This window comes from Crocodylus porosus, unplaced genomic scaffold (genome assembly GCF_001723895.1).
Source record: "Crocodylus porosus isolate Cpor-Errol unplaced genomic scaffold, CroPor_comp1, whole genome shotgun sequence".
Taxonomy (NCBI): domain Eukaryota; kingdom Metazoa; phylum Chordata; order Crocodylia; family Crocodylidae; genus Crocodylus; species Crocodylus porosus.
Window position 1 is genome coordinate 96347379 of NW_017728931.1, and position 15966 is coordinate 96363344.

General features: G+C 43.7%; 1 protein-coding gene across 1 annotated transcript in view; it reads right to left on the bottom strand.

The window, feature by feature from the left end:
• Nucleotides 1-15302, bottom strand: part of BMT2 (base methyltransferase of 25S rRNA 2 homolog) — a 66830-nt gene extending 51528 nt beyond the window's left edge. The window contains exon 1 of the mRNA XM_019543403.1: nt 15098-15302. Within this exon, the coding sequence (XP_019398948.1) occupies nt 15098-15254 (157 nt within the window). The 5' untranslated portion in view covers nt 15255-15302. The remainder of the gene's footprint in view (nt 1-15097) is intronic.
• Between the last annotated feature and the right edge of the window lie 664 nt (nt 15303-15966).

Genomic DNA, 15966 nt, shown 5'->3' on the forward strand with positions numbered 1-15966 from the left:
ACCCTCTGGGTCTGACCACGGAGCCAGTTTCCCAGCCAGTGGATCATGGTGGACCAAGGCCACAACTGGCCAGTTTGGCCAAGAGGTGATCATGGGATACCAGATCGAAGGCTTTTTTGAAGGCAAGACATATGACATCAATTTCTTCTCCCTTGTCCAGGTGATAGGTCACCTGGTCATAGAAGGAAATGAGATTGGTCAAGCAAGACCTACCCACAACAAGCCCAAGCTGGCTATCCCCCAGGATGTTGGGGTTGGCCAGTCCATTAAGGATGGCCTCTTTAATAAACTTTTCTAAGACCTTCCCTGGGATAGAAGTCAGGCTGATGGGCCTAGAGTTAGCCAGATCCACTTTCCTCCCTTTCTTGAAGATACGTACCACATTGGCCTTCTTGCAGTGTTTGGGCACTACACCAGAGCGCCAGGAGTTTTCAAAGATCCGTGCCAGAGACTGGGCTATGAAGCTCACCAGCTCCTTGAGTACCGTGGAGTGTAGATTGTCTGGGCCGGCTGACTTGAAGGTATCCAGCTTCTCAAGATGTTCCTTCATGAGGTCAGCATTAATGGAGGGCAGGGGATTTCCCTCGCCCGGACCTCCCTGTTCTGTAGCAGGCATGAGCGTCCCATGGGACTGATGAAAGACCAATGCAAAGTACCCATTTAATAGGTGGGCTTTTTTTCTTTGCATCAGTTGCCCCATCTGGTTCAGCAGGGGTCCTATGTTGCCCTTGCTTTTCCTCCAGCTCCCCACACATCTGAAAAAGGACTTTTTATTGTCCTTGATGCCTGAAGCTAGTTGGAGTTCAGTTGCAGCCTTGGCTTTCCTGGTTTGCTCCCTGCAGGACCAGACCAGTGCAGAATAATCCTCCTTGGAGGTGAATCCCGTCCTCCATCCTTTGTAGGCCTTTCTTTTTAGCCTCAGGAGGTCTGCTAGGTTCCTGGAGAGCCAGGGGGGCTGCCGTGTCCTCTTGCTGCCTTTCCTCCGAGATGGAATAGACTTAGCTTGTGCACTGAGGATCACTCCCTTGAAGAGCAACCACTCTTCCTGGACTCCGCTCCTCCTGGGGTCACGGTCCCTTAGGGCCTGAGCCTCCTGAGCTCATCAAAATTGGCTTTCCTGAAGTCAAGGACTTCCGTGTTGCTGAGTGACTTGCGAGCTTTATGGCGGATGGTGAAGGTGATCAGCTTGTGGTCGCTGTCACCCAGCTTCCCATTGATCACTAGATCGCTGATTGGGTCATCCCCAGTAGCCAGTACCAGGTCAAGCAGCGCTTTGCCTCTTGTTGGCCCATAGACTTCTCGAGTCAGGTAGAGGTCATCCACACACAAGAGGAAGCTTCGCGACCACTTGGATTTTGCTGAGTGATCCTCCCACGAGATGTCTTGGTAATTTGAAGTCACCCATGACAACCATTGTCCTGGGGCATGCAGCCCCAGGCAGTTCCCAGGCGAACTCCTGGTCAAGCTCAGGACTTTGGGTGGGAGGTCTGTAGTAGACTCCCACCGTTGTGTCCCCTGTGCCGTGTTCCCCACAGATTTTAACCCAGAGGGTCTCCAGTCATCCACCCTGGTCACCAATATTAGCTTGCAGGGACATGTAGCTTTCCTTGACATAGAGAGCTACACCCCCGCCCCTTTTATCTACTCAGTCCCTCTTGTACAGGATATAGCCATCTATACCCGAGGTCCAGTCATGGGTGGAGTCCCACCAGGTCTCCATTATCCCTATGAAGTCATAATTATTTGCATTAAGCAGGAGGATGAGTTCCTCCTGCTTATTTGCTAAGCTCCTGGCATTTGTGTACAGGCAGGCAAGTGTCCTCTTGGGGGGCTCTTGCCTTGTCCACAGATGGAATCTTCTAGATTGAGCACCGAGTCCCATTGGGTAGAGTGGTTTTCTTTAATCTCTACTAATCTCTAGGAACCCCATAAGATTGGGCCCCTAATATAGTCCATGGCCTGTTGTGACCTTTTTTAAAAAGTTTACATGAATATATTATTTCAAATAGTATATAATTAGGAGTTATAATCCCCATTCCATGATGATATATTTGATCTTTAACATATCTTAAAACTATCTTTATATAGGTTATTTTTAAAGCATCTTAACAAAAACTATGATTAAATAAAAAAAAAAACCCCTTTGATTTAAATTTTAAAAATTTGATTTTTAATTCTTTTTTAAATTGTTGATATATATCCACCCTGAATAACTCAAAACATTTGACCATATGGGCAGGCCTCTTCCATGGAAGAGGGCATGACCAAATGAGGATACGATCCTTCTGCCTGGCAAAATCTCTGCTAAGGGCTGGCAAGACTTAGGTGGGGTGGGAAAAGAGTTGGCGCCTGTCACATCTCAGTCTTGTTCTCAGTGGTCAAGCAGCAGACAGCAGGGAGGAGTCTGGAGCTGAAAGGCACTCCTGAAGGTGTGAGAACACCTCTTGAGATGCATTCCTGCAGTGTACCCAGCCTCATCTGAGGTCAGGGTGCATCACAGTACCATCCAGCTATCTACACATTGTCATAAAGCCATGTTAAAGCCAGTTTAAAACCACTTTAAATTAAAATATTTTACTATGGCATAGTTAACCAGTATGTGATTAAAAGCTTTGTTTTTTAGATGATATAAAATGGTTAGGTCCTACCTCCATTAAATATCTTTAATTATCACAGACAATCAGCAATACAAATTTAGCTAAATTAACAAGGAAAATACAGTGCACTCTACTTTTATATACATATTAGACAGGCACACCATTTACTTAACTACATTACATCATGCCAGTCCCTAACAAATAAATGTAAGCTTATATATTATTTACATTGTAACAAACACTCGTTAGCTGTTAAGTGATGCTTAATTACATAATAACTCTCAGCCCCACTTTCTGCTTCAATTTATTTGTATTTGGTACAACTACATAATTATTATTTTTTTTTTTTGGATAAAACTGTCTAGAAACTGTTAATTTCAAGTCTGCTGAAGTAGCCATGAAACGACTGGTTCCTATCGGTATCAGTGCTGCTATTAAAGAAATAGGCCCTCTCCAAAACACAGTAAGTTATATTTAATGACAGCTGATGATACTGAATTGGCGCCAAATGCTTTGTTTTCTTTTCAGTCACAAGGCTATTTAGTTAAATGGAGTATGCTAAGAGCACCCATAGTTCTCAAAGTATGACATTGTTGTAAATTACTTTGGGATTGAATTTACAAGGGTAGCACTGAAAACTTTAAAAAGCAGAAAATTAACATTACCCTTGAAAACCTTACTGTGGTCTCCTTGTAGTTGCATATCATGATGGTTTTTATTTACATTTTTCCCTCTCCCTTCCCCCACCTCCCATACATTTCTTTCCTTCTTTTTAGCTATTAGAGACAGGATACTGGGTTAGATAAACCATTGGCCTGGCCCATCATGGCACTTCTTATGTCCTTATGTTATTCTAGAGAGGAACACAAAAGAATCTCCTTATTCTTGGATATTCTCCTTATTCGTGGCTATTAAAGCAAAGTCCATTTTGTGATGTATGATACTGGTTTGCCTCTACGTACTAGGTATTGTTATTAGCAAGAACTTCACAATGAGGCAATGTGAATTGGCAAAGGTTTACTGTGCTTAACTGTATCTAGCATCACAGCAGCTAGGAAGAGTAGTGGTAAGAACAAGCCTGCTTATCACTGGCAGTTGTATGTTGGAGCATGCTTGGTCACTATAGGGATGGTGGGACAAGGCTTTGTAGGGGTGAAGCATGGTCAGTGTAGGTGGGAGAAAGTTTCTTGTACATGTGCAAAGTTAGGGCTTTTATACTCTCTTTTTTCAGGGGTTTGTTAATTGGTCAGATTGGGTAAATTTTCACAGGTGTGGCAGAATGTATATTTCTGGTCCTGGGGTGACCCTTCTGTCAAATTTCAAATCCTAGCTTCAACGTGGGTGGTGATCAAGCTTCTCAGTTAATTTACTATAACAATTTTAACTTGTTTTCTGTATCCTCATTCTCAGAAACCTGAAACCCTAAAAGCAAAAAAAGGATCAGACTGTAACAGATATCCAGAATAAAAAATAGAAGCTCAAATGGTTTATTTTCAGTTGCTTTATTTATTTGCCAAAAGTGTGTCATAATGAAATGTCAACCCTAAATACAGGCAGCATTTCCTGCATTCCCTCTAATAACTACTTAACCCAGCACTGCTCAGCTCTTCTGAGTTCCCTTGCCTGTGCTAAATTCCCTGTTTGAATTGTTTGACTTGTCCAAGTCCAAATAATTTTCCTCTTTTTTTAAAATAGATTCATTCCTCAATCATTGTAAATCTTTGAAAATAACATTCTTTCTATATGTTTTGTCAGTTCTTTTTTAGGAATAATAATGGGAAGGAAGAGTTCAGTACACGTGCTCAGACATTTCCTTGTCCCTTCCCAATACTTCTGCCGTGCCCACAGTTTGTTCCAAACTTTCCCTCACAAAAAACTCTTGACAGATCTCCTTTAGGTGAACTCATTTTTTTGTAGAAGTAAAACATATTATCAAATGCGTGCTGTACATTTTCATCCCTAGTCATGCAGTTTTTCTATAACAGGGTAAATTGATTTTTAAATCGGGCAGTTTAAATAATCAAATGGAAAGTCTTTGTTTAAATAATTTATTTTAAATGGTTTATATATTTCAGTAGTTTTATCTGCCGTTGATAAAATAGCTAAAATATGTAGGTTTAGAATTAAGCAATTTTTCCACCAGATTTGGTATGACTTTCTTTTTAACTAGGATGGGAAAATACAGTTATTTAAGCAGCTATGCAACTTTTTACTCTTGGAAAATTAGTAGTTGGATAACTAACTTTTGCCCAGGATTTGTAATCATAGAAAATTAGGGTTGAAAGGGACCTCAGGAGGTCATTTAGTCCAACACCCTGCTCAAAGCAAGACCATCCCAAGCTGTATTATTCCAGCCAGGCTTAAAAACTTCCAAGGATAGAAATTCCACAGACTGTCTGGGTAACCTGTTCTAGTGCTTACTACCCTCCTAGTGAGAGAGTTTTTCTTAATAGCTAACCTAAACTTCACTTACTGCAGCTTGAAACCACTGCTCCTTGTTCTGTCATCTGCCACCACTGAGAACAGTCTAGCTCCATCCTCTTTGTAACCATGCTTCAGGTAGGTGAAGTCTCCTTTTAAATCCCATCAGTCTTCTCTTCTCCAGATTAAATAAGCCCAGTTTCCTCTGCCACTTCCTGTAAATCATTCCTGAGGCCCCTTACAATTTGCACTGCCATTTCCTGGACTATCTCCAATTTACCCACATCCTTTCTGTAATGGGGGGCCCAAAACTGGACACTGGACTCCAAGATGCGGCCTCACCAGTGCCAAACAGAGAGGAAGAATCACTTCACTTGATCTGTTGGCAACTCTCCTGCTAATGTTGCCAAGAAGGCTAACAGTATACTGGGCTGCAAGGGCACAGTGTTGGCTTATATTCAGCTTAATGTCTACTGTAACACCCAGGTTCTCTTCTGCAGAACTGCTGCTTAGCCAGTTGATCCCCAGCCTATACCATTCCAAGTGCAGGACTTGGCACTTGTCTTTTTTGGACGTCATAAGATTTCTTTTGGTGTGATCCTCCAATCTGTCTAGGTATTTCTGAATACTAGCCCTATCTTCCACCATATCTACTACTCCCCCCAAGTCACAGAACTCTTTCATATCACTTCTGCTGTGGAAACCCTGTGCCTGGGCCCTGTGTGAGCAAATGTGGAGTTGGGTGACCCATCATTGCATTGGTGGCCACTGTTACCCCCAGTCTCTTGGTGGAACCCTTGTGAAACAGTTTGAAAACCACTGATGTACTGTATTAAGAGCTTGGTTTTATTGGGTGTCCTGCAGATTGTACTGCAGGCTACAGGTGACTGGCAGAGTGCTCATCAAGTTTCCTTCTGCTCCCCCGTATCGCCTTGGGGAGCAAAGAGGCACATGGTGTCAGGGCTGGGGAATGGAGCAGTTCCCCAGAGCTGGCAGAGCCCATGCCAGCCCCAGCTCATGCCAGCCCCAATCCCTGCCTTACCTCACCTCGGGGAAGAGCCGCTGCCTACCCCACATGAGAAGCAAGGAGCTTACCTTTGTTAAGTGTCCCATGGCGGCCCTTTCAGTTCAATCAATTGGAGATGATACCTTTTATTAAACCAACAAGATTTTTGCAAAAAAGTGTTGTTAAAGAGAGTGAGCACACTTTGTCTCTGCTGGGTGATTTTTCTGGTTTCTTCTGTTCTTACTGATGATTTATCCCAAGAAGGCATTAAACAGCAAGTGACTGTTGGAGCAGTGGCTTTGTGCCCAGGTTGCTGCCCTAGGGAACACGCAGGCGTCTTGCAAGCTGTGCGTCCCATGGCTCTTGGCTGCATTAGGGTGCGTCTCCCTTGCACTGGGAAGGGTTCACAAGTTTGGCAAGCTCAGCGCTAGGACAAAGGTTGTATTGCCATCTATCAGTTGATTGTGTCCAGCCTATGGCTGCCCCAAAGCACTCCACTACGCTGCTCTGGGCAGCGGTTAGCATGGAGAAGGGAGGTGGCCAAACTCTGCCTGCTCCCACCTGAACACTTACTGTGAGATACTTGAGATACTTACTGGCAGACAGTGCTGAAACGGGAGGTGGGTCCCAAGCAGCACGCTCATGGACCGCTACTCCCTAGAGGGAACATTGGTTGTCATAGGCAATGAGACGTGATCTCACTCCACAAGACACTATCCTGAACTTCAGCAGATTATGAAAAGCTTCCCCTAGGTACCTTATTAAAGTATCTTACTAAGTTTTTAAAAAAACAGGAAGGTGCAACAGGTAAAATGAACAGCAAATTGCACTAACGCATGGAGGGGGGGCTCTGATTTACAAAAATATAAATATAGAGATTATCAGTACTAAAACGGTTTAATTTCTTAATGTAACACCTCACAAAAGCTGGTTGGGAGTTTCCTGAATAAATGTAGAAAAGAAGGAAGGGTCTTAAGTTAGGGATATGGATTTTTTTTTTTTTTAGCTCTTCCAAAAATATAAGCTTTGGTGAAACTTGTATAAGGAAGGGTTTCTATGGGCCCTGAAGAAACTTTGAGAAAGATAGAGATCCAGCACACACCTAGGATGTAGGAGAGATACACGTTTAATCCTGCTGAGTACCCTAGTCTGCTATACTCGGTTGTCCCTCTTTGTCTATTTCATGGGAGGCCTTGAAAAATCTCAAGTTCTTCCTAATGCCAAATTATAAAAATAGTGAAAATATTCAAAGGACATAAAAACCATTTCCTCCTTTTGACTCTTATATATCACATCAACCCAGCAAGCATTGCTGCTTCCATCTTCCAAAATTATTTTTGTTTATTTAATACAATCTCACTACAGGGCCATTTACATTCTTCCTGTTCCATTTTCATTAATCCTGTTCCAAAAGATTGAAAATCTAATCATTATCAAGTATTTCCAACACAGCTATCAGATTTAATAATTTTAATGAAGTACTTACTGAAAGTTTGGTAATGCTTTTAATTGTCCACCTCCAAAACACGAGACCTTACATTTCTAAATATTCTAGAACTGTCTTCTGAAGAGCATTCATTTTTCTGTGATCTGCTGTGATTTGTGCTCTGCATGCAAATCCAAAAGAGGGAGCACAAGTTAAATGACGTTTGTAGGGGTAGGGGGCTGCTTTGCCAATCATGAGCAGGAACATCACAGGTGAACCTATCACGCAGACAAGAGAAACCAAACAAAAGCTTCATCTGTATCGCAAGAAAAGAACATCTGGAACTGTTGAAAGGCATGTTATGGAGTCAAGTAGTTGTAAAAAATATCACAAACCTCCTGTAGTCGCAAACTAATGATAGGCCATAAGTGGATCTGTGGTCCTAGGTTTACTTTAGAAAGCTATTCTTAGACTTGCATTTTTGGCTTATTGTATCTTTTCATGGCATTAGACCTGGTTTCTTTCCTGAAAAAGTTCTAAAATGTAATGTGTTTTTTATGTGCAAAGTTTTATATAACAAAATAATTGTCATTATAATAAAAGCTGACCAAAATTCAAACATATTTATGTTCAACTTTTCTATAATTGTATCTTTTTGAGGTTGCATCCTATGTACTAGAAAAATATGGCATATATCTGGTGCTGCTCATCAGATTTTCAAACTGGTATTGCAAATCAATGTATTTGATTTAACAACTGGGTTTTTTTGTTTTGGGGGGTTTTATTAATATTCTTAGTTTTGTACTTTGATCTGTGTAATCATGCTGAGTATGTAGTTAGAGCTCTGATTGTATTCTCTCTCATATAAAGTAGTCTGATTATATCTCTTGTTAAAACATGTTATTAAATTCTGTATAAATAGTCTAAAAGTACTGAATATCTATGGGATGAAATCAACTAGCATAAGCACCAGCTTTGGGTCATAGGTTGTGCAAAGTTGTTTTATTAACATTGTCTCAGCAGTAGCAGAGTTATTTGTATATTCTGAGAACTACATGGTCCTGCAATTTGAGTTCATTTTCATGAAGATTGAATTAATTTTAAAATAACTTTTACTGCAGGTTGACTTGAAGGGCTGGGGGGGGATAACTAATGAAGTGATTGGCTCAGATTCTGCAAGAAAATTCACAGCATTGACCCCAGTTTACACTGCTTATACACAGAAGAAATTTATCGTGGCTGGCAGAGGGGAATGTGCATTTACAGCAAAGATATGAAACTTGCCCCATGTCCTGAGTCAAATCTGGCCATGAGTTGGCTGTGGTGGGGCGGTAGCGGTGGTGGGGCTGGCAGGAGGCAGTAGGGCAAGCAGCCACTTGTTGCAGCACTAGCAATAGGCCAAGTGGCTGTTGAGAGCCATGTCCATGGGGGACCAGAGTCCCTGAATTCTCTGGTATACCATGCTCTCACCCTAGCCACAACTTCCCCAGCCTGCTGGTTACCTAGCAGGCTAGATGGAGCTGCTCTCTGGGCCAGATTCTGCCTATTAGCAAGACCTTTGACACCCTTGACCTACAGGAAAGGTTGCTTGTATTCTCTTTCACAAGTATCCGTGAAATCCTTTTAAAGTTTGATCACAAAGTATGTCAATAAGATGTCATGGTGTGCAAAGGGGTGTAACATTGTAGCCGTGGTGGTGTAAGGACATAGGCAGACGAGGTTCTTTGCGTGAATCTGATATCTTTTATTAGACTAACTTAAATATTCATCTATTTCAGTTGGTCTAATAAAAGATATCAGAGTCACGCAAAGAACCTCGTCTGCCAAGTTGTGCAAAGCAAACATGGCTTCAGTGAGTTAGGAAGAAAAAATGACCATTTTAATTGGAATTGGAAATCTTAAAAATGAGATGTTAGTTCAGACTTGAAGCACAACCTGAAATTTAATCATGTTTGACTTCTGTAGGAATACTTTAGGTTACCCCAAGTTGTTATTGTTGTTACTTATTGCCGTTTCTGCTTCAGTCAAAAAGCTTGACTTGTTACAAAGACTTATAATGATCAGGAGAATATTTGTATCCTTTCAAACATATCCCAAACACCCCTGACAGAGGCTAAAATAAAGGTACAATGGGATCTCATGCCTGATCCCAACAACCACACTTCCTGCTGTGCCATGCATGCTGGAGGCACGGTTGCAGGGAATCGTGTAGCATACCCCATCATGCCATGTTGCCAGTGCAGGCAGAGCCCAGGATCACGATCCCAGGTTTCCCTTTCACTGGAAAGTAGTAACCTTGGCTCCCTATGCTCCTTCAACTCTGAGCACCCACCAGCTGACAGGCACACCCAGCTGGTGGAACACATCATGCACTCCAGCCTCTGTAGCATAATGCAGTCTTGAAGGCTGGGAGCACTGGTCACAAACATATGATAGGAACCAGCCACACATTACTACACATATTTTGTGTAATAACTTTGTGGCTTATTCTTCCTTTCATCACACCAATCATTGATTTAATGGAGTGGCCAAGTCACTACTTAAGATATGATTAACTAGTTAATCACGTCTTAAGTGTAAGAAAGGTCTGTCAGAGACAAAGATTCTATGTCTCACTTAATTTCCCCACTGGAAGAATGTTCTTCCTTGAACAGCCTCAGCAGGTGCTAATTCTTATGGGTCTCCTCTTCTAAAATACAAATTCATGGTTGTCTGGAAAGGCCTGGCTCAAGTGCCTCAGCCACATCTGCAATGACCTGTTTGATGGGTAAACACGTTCCTGTCACAGCATTGGGAGTGACAGTTGAGAATTATTTCATATTATGCAATCTTGGCCTTGTTATATTGTAGGAAAGACATTTTATATCAATACTACAATGCATAAATATAAGAATGATACATCTTAATTCCACCTATCTGTTGAGACCAAACAAGCCATATCAGCACAACAAACTCAAGCAAACATGCATGGCATCCCATGAACCCATTAAAACATTATAGGTTCAGGACAGATATTGTAACAGAGATCCTCCTTTGTACACTCCCCTCGTGGGCACTGATGCAACAGAAGCCCCTTCTTGCCTGTACACCCCCCACCCATTTTTGCATTTCTTTTTCCTTCTAGGTATTGGCACAGACCTCACACACTCATTGCATGCGTGTGGCAAGGCTTGGAGCAAGCCAGAAAGCTGCAGTGGCTTTCTGTAGGAGAAACCTACAAACTACATCTACATATCAACTGAGCTAAGTGTTACTAAACATGACAAAGAAACAAAAATATCCACTTCAAAGCAAAGTCTGTAAGAGACAAAAAAAAAGCCAAGGTGCATTGAAAGCATGACTGTAAATATCTCCCAGTGAATACATTTCCTCTTTAATTAAAACCTATTTCCCAAAGCAACTTCCCATAGCTGTCTAAAGTTTTATGTTAAATCAGTCTACACGACTGCATCTATCCTAACTCACGTACTGTCCCCAGTGGACTTTGATCCTCACTGTCTCGCAATGCATTTTTATATTTCATCCGTCTCATCTTTGCCCTGGCATTCTGTATTTTGTGTTTTATACCTTTTAACAAATGCATTCTTTAGAGTAAACCATACCTTGTATTACTAAAATTATTATTATAAGAATACACTGGAATTGCAATCACTGGAATTATATTGCTGTATTGGGCTGGTCCCCTGCGTGAATGGAGTATGTAGGAGTCAGTAAATAACTGAATGACAAAGCAAGAGCCTCTGGCTGTTAATTAACAATAGCCTAGCCAGAGGAACTTACCATTACAAAACTCTACTCTAAAAGCCATTTTAAGCTAGTCGAGCCACCTGGAACCTGCAACCACATAGCCATTGAGTCAATCAATTCAAGGGTGGATGACCGAAACTGCACTGCAACGCACCATCAGGTGGAACCTTCAGTGACTGTGACTGACAGCTGTCATGCACTACTCAAGACTTGCGGCACAGCAACCTCCAGACTGGGCAGCCAAGATGATGCTAGGGGACCACACACATCTGTCAGAAAGGATAAACATAGCGAAGCATGTTTATCCCTTTCTGGCAGATGTGTGTGATCCCCTCAGTGGCACCCTCTCATCTAGCACCCTACCTTATGAGAAAGAAGGATAAGCAGGCAACCTCCTTCTGGAGAAGATATCATCTTGGAGTCTGCTATCGAAGGTCAGCTTCCTCCAGTGCCCCGGATATAAACCAACATCAGTGCTACACTACTGCAGCAACTGCATGTGTAAGTATGTGTATGTGTGTGCCAGTGTGTGTTAAGGTGGCCAATACCCCTCATAACTCAAAGTTTGCACTGACGATTTTATTACCATATTGTAGACTCCTAACAGTTTCTCTAGAGAAAACTTTTTCTCCCTTCTATTTACCAACTGAAATCTAAAGGAAAAACCATCACTTGCATTAGAAACGGGGCCAGCCCAACTACGTTTTACAAACAGAAAAGGGAATATTGGTGTGAAAATTTAAAGTAAAACTGGGAAAGAACTAAAAATATGCATTTCTGTGACAAGTTTAATAAGTGCGGGGAAAAAAAACAAGCTTATTTTCCAGTTTCTCTTCCAAATTTAAATGACAGGTGTTTAAATATGGTATATGTTTTCCACATATAAATCAAAAATACCCCCAAACAACTTCCATATTTGTATTGTGACAAATCGAAAATGAAGCAAATAAGTGGACCAACAATCTAATATGCAATTGAGGACAAAAATGGAAGGGAAGAATTAGACAAATATGCAAGTCAGCCAAGATGCAATTCTGAAGAAAGCTATTTTATGGGAAAGCATCAACTTTTGAAAGAACTGCTTAGACTTGTAAGCAACCTGATGCAAAACAAACCTTTTGCCCCTTCTCAAAAGTTACATTTTACTAGGGAAGATTTTGTTTTTATTTTTTTAAATTAGAAACATCACATTAAAAATAAACATGGCTCTCACTTCAACAAACATCTACAATGCTTTAAATACCGCTAGCTAATGCAGTTCTGAAGCATGCCAATGTCATTTTTTCACCGACTCATTTTAGGAAAAAAAGGAGTCATGGGGGAGCTAAAAAATAAAGCCAGTCCAGTGATGCCAACTGTAATCAAATCAAGTAATGCATGAACTTGCCTTTTTAATTAACTCACTACAGTTCTGTTCTCACTCCTGCATCAATTTCCAAAATAACAGAATGAAAGTCTGTGCACATTTTATGGGAAAACACATCTAAATGTCTTAAATAAGTGTCTACTTCAATACTTTCATCAGACCAAAGTAACTTAAGATCCCAGTAACAGTATGAAAGTGCACCTCAATCATCTGCACAATGTGAGAAATATGTTCCTTAATGAAACTGAGCATATCCCTATTCTCTTTTGTTGCAACTAACCTGCCACTTAAATTTTAAAATAAGATGGCAAAGTGCTGCTGAAGAATCCATGCAACAGCAAGTCTGGTGTTGTTTATTAGATACCATTCAAATGAGATGAGGAACTTGCTGACTAGTTCACAGAACAAGCCTTGGCAAATGAGGAAGGAAGAAATACAGAAGAAAAAACCCACAACACTTACAAAAGCAATAAAATCTTAGAGCAACTGAAGATTTTGAAATAACATAAACAGCTTGATTCTATTCTACACGTAGCCTGCTGGGTCCAGTGCCTTAAGTTAAAATTCTTAACTGTGTATTCTACCATATTTTCTGAATTTTCCATGCTTACATGGAAAATGTAACCCCAGCATACTAATGTGACCACAGATTTTTGTTCAGTAAATACCATCTTAGGTTTTATCAACATAGTTACATATACATTAAGGTACTGCAAAGCTCTGATGAAAACAAAACCAAAACATTTTAGGTATGATTTGAATATAATCAAACACTACGGTGGGAGATTCCTAAGAGTCTCCGCCTGTCTTAAGAAGGGGGAGGAGAGTGAAGAAAATAAAACTCAGCTCCAACCTACAAATGAAACTCTAGAAAGAAGATAACCATTTCCTCATCATACCAACTAATGAATAATTTATAGGAACTACAACTGATTATATATATAATGAGAAATACCCTTACTGCATAAGTATGAGCTGTTAAACTGTTTTGTTACTTTCCCCAGTACAGTACAGTAAACTCTGCTAATTTGCACCGACTGGGAGGAGACTCACTATGAAGTTCTTGCTAACACGCAATATTTGGCACACAAAGAAAGGCAAACCATTACCATACATCACATATCTACCTTGCTCTAATAACTGTTTTTTCTGAATTAAAAACAATTATATTAGTATCTGTTAAACATGTTTACCTGCTATTGGCAAGCAAGATTGTGCTGGCAAGAGAGAATTTCACCTAGATTCCTGGGGAATTTAAGCTTTCAACCCAGCTGCTCAAATGGTAATGTGTGCTGTGAACGATGCCTGAATTGAGGAGCCTTCTTTTCAAGCTTCTGTGGTCATCTTAGGGTTGGATGAATCAATACTCAATCTTCCTTGCTCTCCAGTACATAATGGCTCTCCCCCGTGACTAACAAATAGGCCCGTAGACAAGAGCACCATGAACAGATAACCAAGCAGAGCTGGGTTAGGATTAAGTGCCCCTGCTGTAAGAGTTCCTCAAGCCCAGACTGCAATCTAGTATCAGTTCCAGATGATCTTCAGCAGCCAGGAAGGCCTATCTAATGCACACAGGGAACATGTGCATGAGCCCACATGAAGCTGTGAGCCCTGGCTGTTATCAGAGTGGGTCACTAAGACTGCATCAACAGATTATGAGGGAAAAAAGTAAAAGCAAGGATGAGGGTAGGAGCAGTGAAGTTAATAAATAGCAAGTGGTCCAAAAGCGGACACTGATCAGAGCACACCAGTCAGAGCCCTGTGGCCCTCCAATGAGTTCAAGGAGCCAGTGGGCACTGGCCAGTGAAACTCAGCCAAGCAGCCAGGAAGGACTTTTAGCACATCAGGGCAAAACACGGGCCCGGGTGCCCATCAAGGAAGCTATAAGCCCCCTTTAATACTTGGGGGGCACTAGTGATGTGTTACTGAGTACTTGGGACAAAAAATAATGAAAACAGGAACAGGAGTGGAGGCCAAAGGGCAGGAACTAGCATGCCAAGAAAGGACAGCAAGCGGACGTAGCATGCCCGACAGCACCCACGGGCCCCACAATGAGTCCAAGGAGCCAGTGGACACTGCCCAGTGAAACGCTGCCAAGCAGGCAGGAAGGAAGAAGAAAAAAGAAACAGTCCTTGGGATGTGACCAATTTCCGTTGTATGTGAGTCGTCTGGGAAAATATCCCCTGGCAGCTCAATGCGGGAGTTTGAGCGAGACCCTCCAGCAGGGAGCTACGCAGGGCAGGCTACAGCAGGGAGGGCCGCCCTTGCCAGCAGGCCGGCCCCCGAGTCCCAAACCTGCCTTCAGTGCCACTCCCCCCCGGATCCCAGCTGTCCGCGGCAACCCCGCTCCAGTGCGGCGCTGCGCCGGGGCCCGCGGGGGCTTGGGCCGAGGGTGGGCGCGGCCGACCCTACTGCTCAGCCGGCTCCTCCTCCGGCCCGGCCCTGCCAGCTCCCCCGCCAAGGGGCGGGGCGGGACAGGCCGGGGAGGCCCGCGCTCCGCTTCCCCGGGCCCGACCCCCGCGCGCCGCCGCTACCTTCTCGGTACTTCCTGCGCAGCCGCCGATGCACGCTCTTCACCACCCCCGACAGCTTCTCCTGCTCCAGCTTCCGCGCCTGCTCGCGGGGCTCGGCCAGCGCCGCAAGGGGCGCGCCGGCGGCGGCGGCGGCCGGAGGCTGCGGCTGTGGCTCCATAGTCCCCGGCTCCGCCGCGCGCACCGGGCTGATAGCGGCACCGCCCCCCTTGCTCCCACGGCGCATGCGCCGTCACGTGACGCGCGCCGGCCGCTGGGAGACGCAGTCCGGAGCCGCCGACGCGGGGGACGGGTCCCGGGGGCGGGGCGGGGCCTGAGCTGGGTTAGGCTCCTCCCCCGCGGCCTGGCCGCCCCCTGCGCCCACAGCGCTCAGCCGATGAGGTGGGACACTGAGCCGAATCGCGGCGGGGCTGCCTCTGAGGAGCTGCCTCTGAGGGGTGGGGTCCTCTCGCTGCCTGGGCCCGGCCTGGCCTCCCATACTTTCGGCTTGGGCCCTGCACCTCAGCCCAGGTCTCAGGCAGCTGCGTGCAGATGTGCAAATCCAAGCCTGACGTTACTCGGTCGGTGCCTGAGGCAGACCCCGAGTACTCAGCAAGGGGCGGGAGACACTGAAGTGTCGGAGTCGAACAGCCTCCCCCGTCCAGACCAGCCCAGGCCTCCAGGTCCTAGCGCCTTTAGGGTCGTTGGAGAAATAACTGCAGCTGTGCCAGATGCACCGTATAGACCACAAAACGTATATACACCCAGAATGGTTAAACACCTCCATATTAGCCAAAGAGGATATCTAGATGGTTCAGTTTGGCTATGGTGCTTGCTCAGAAGCGTCCATCCAGACTGCTGCCCTATGCCTCAGCTCTGTTGTGATGCACGTC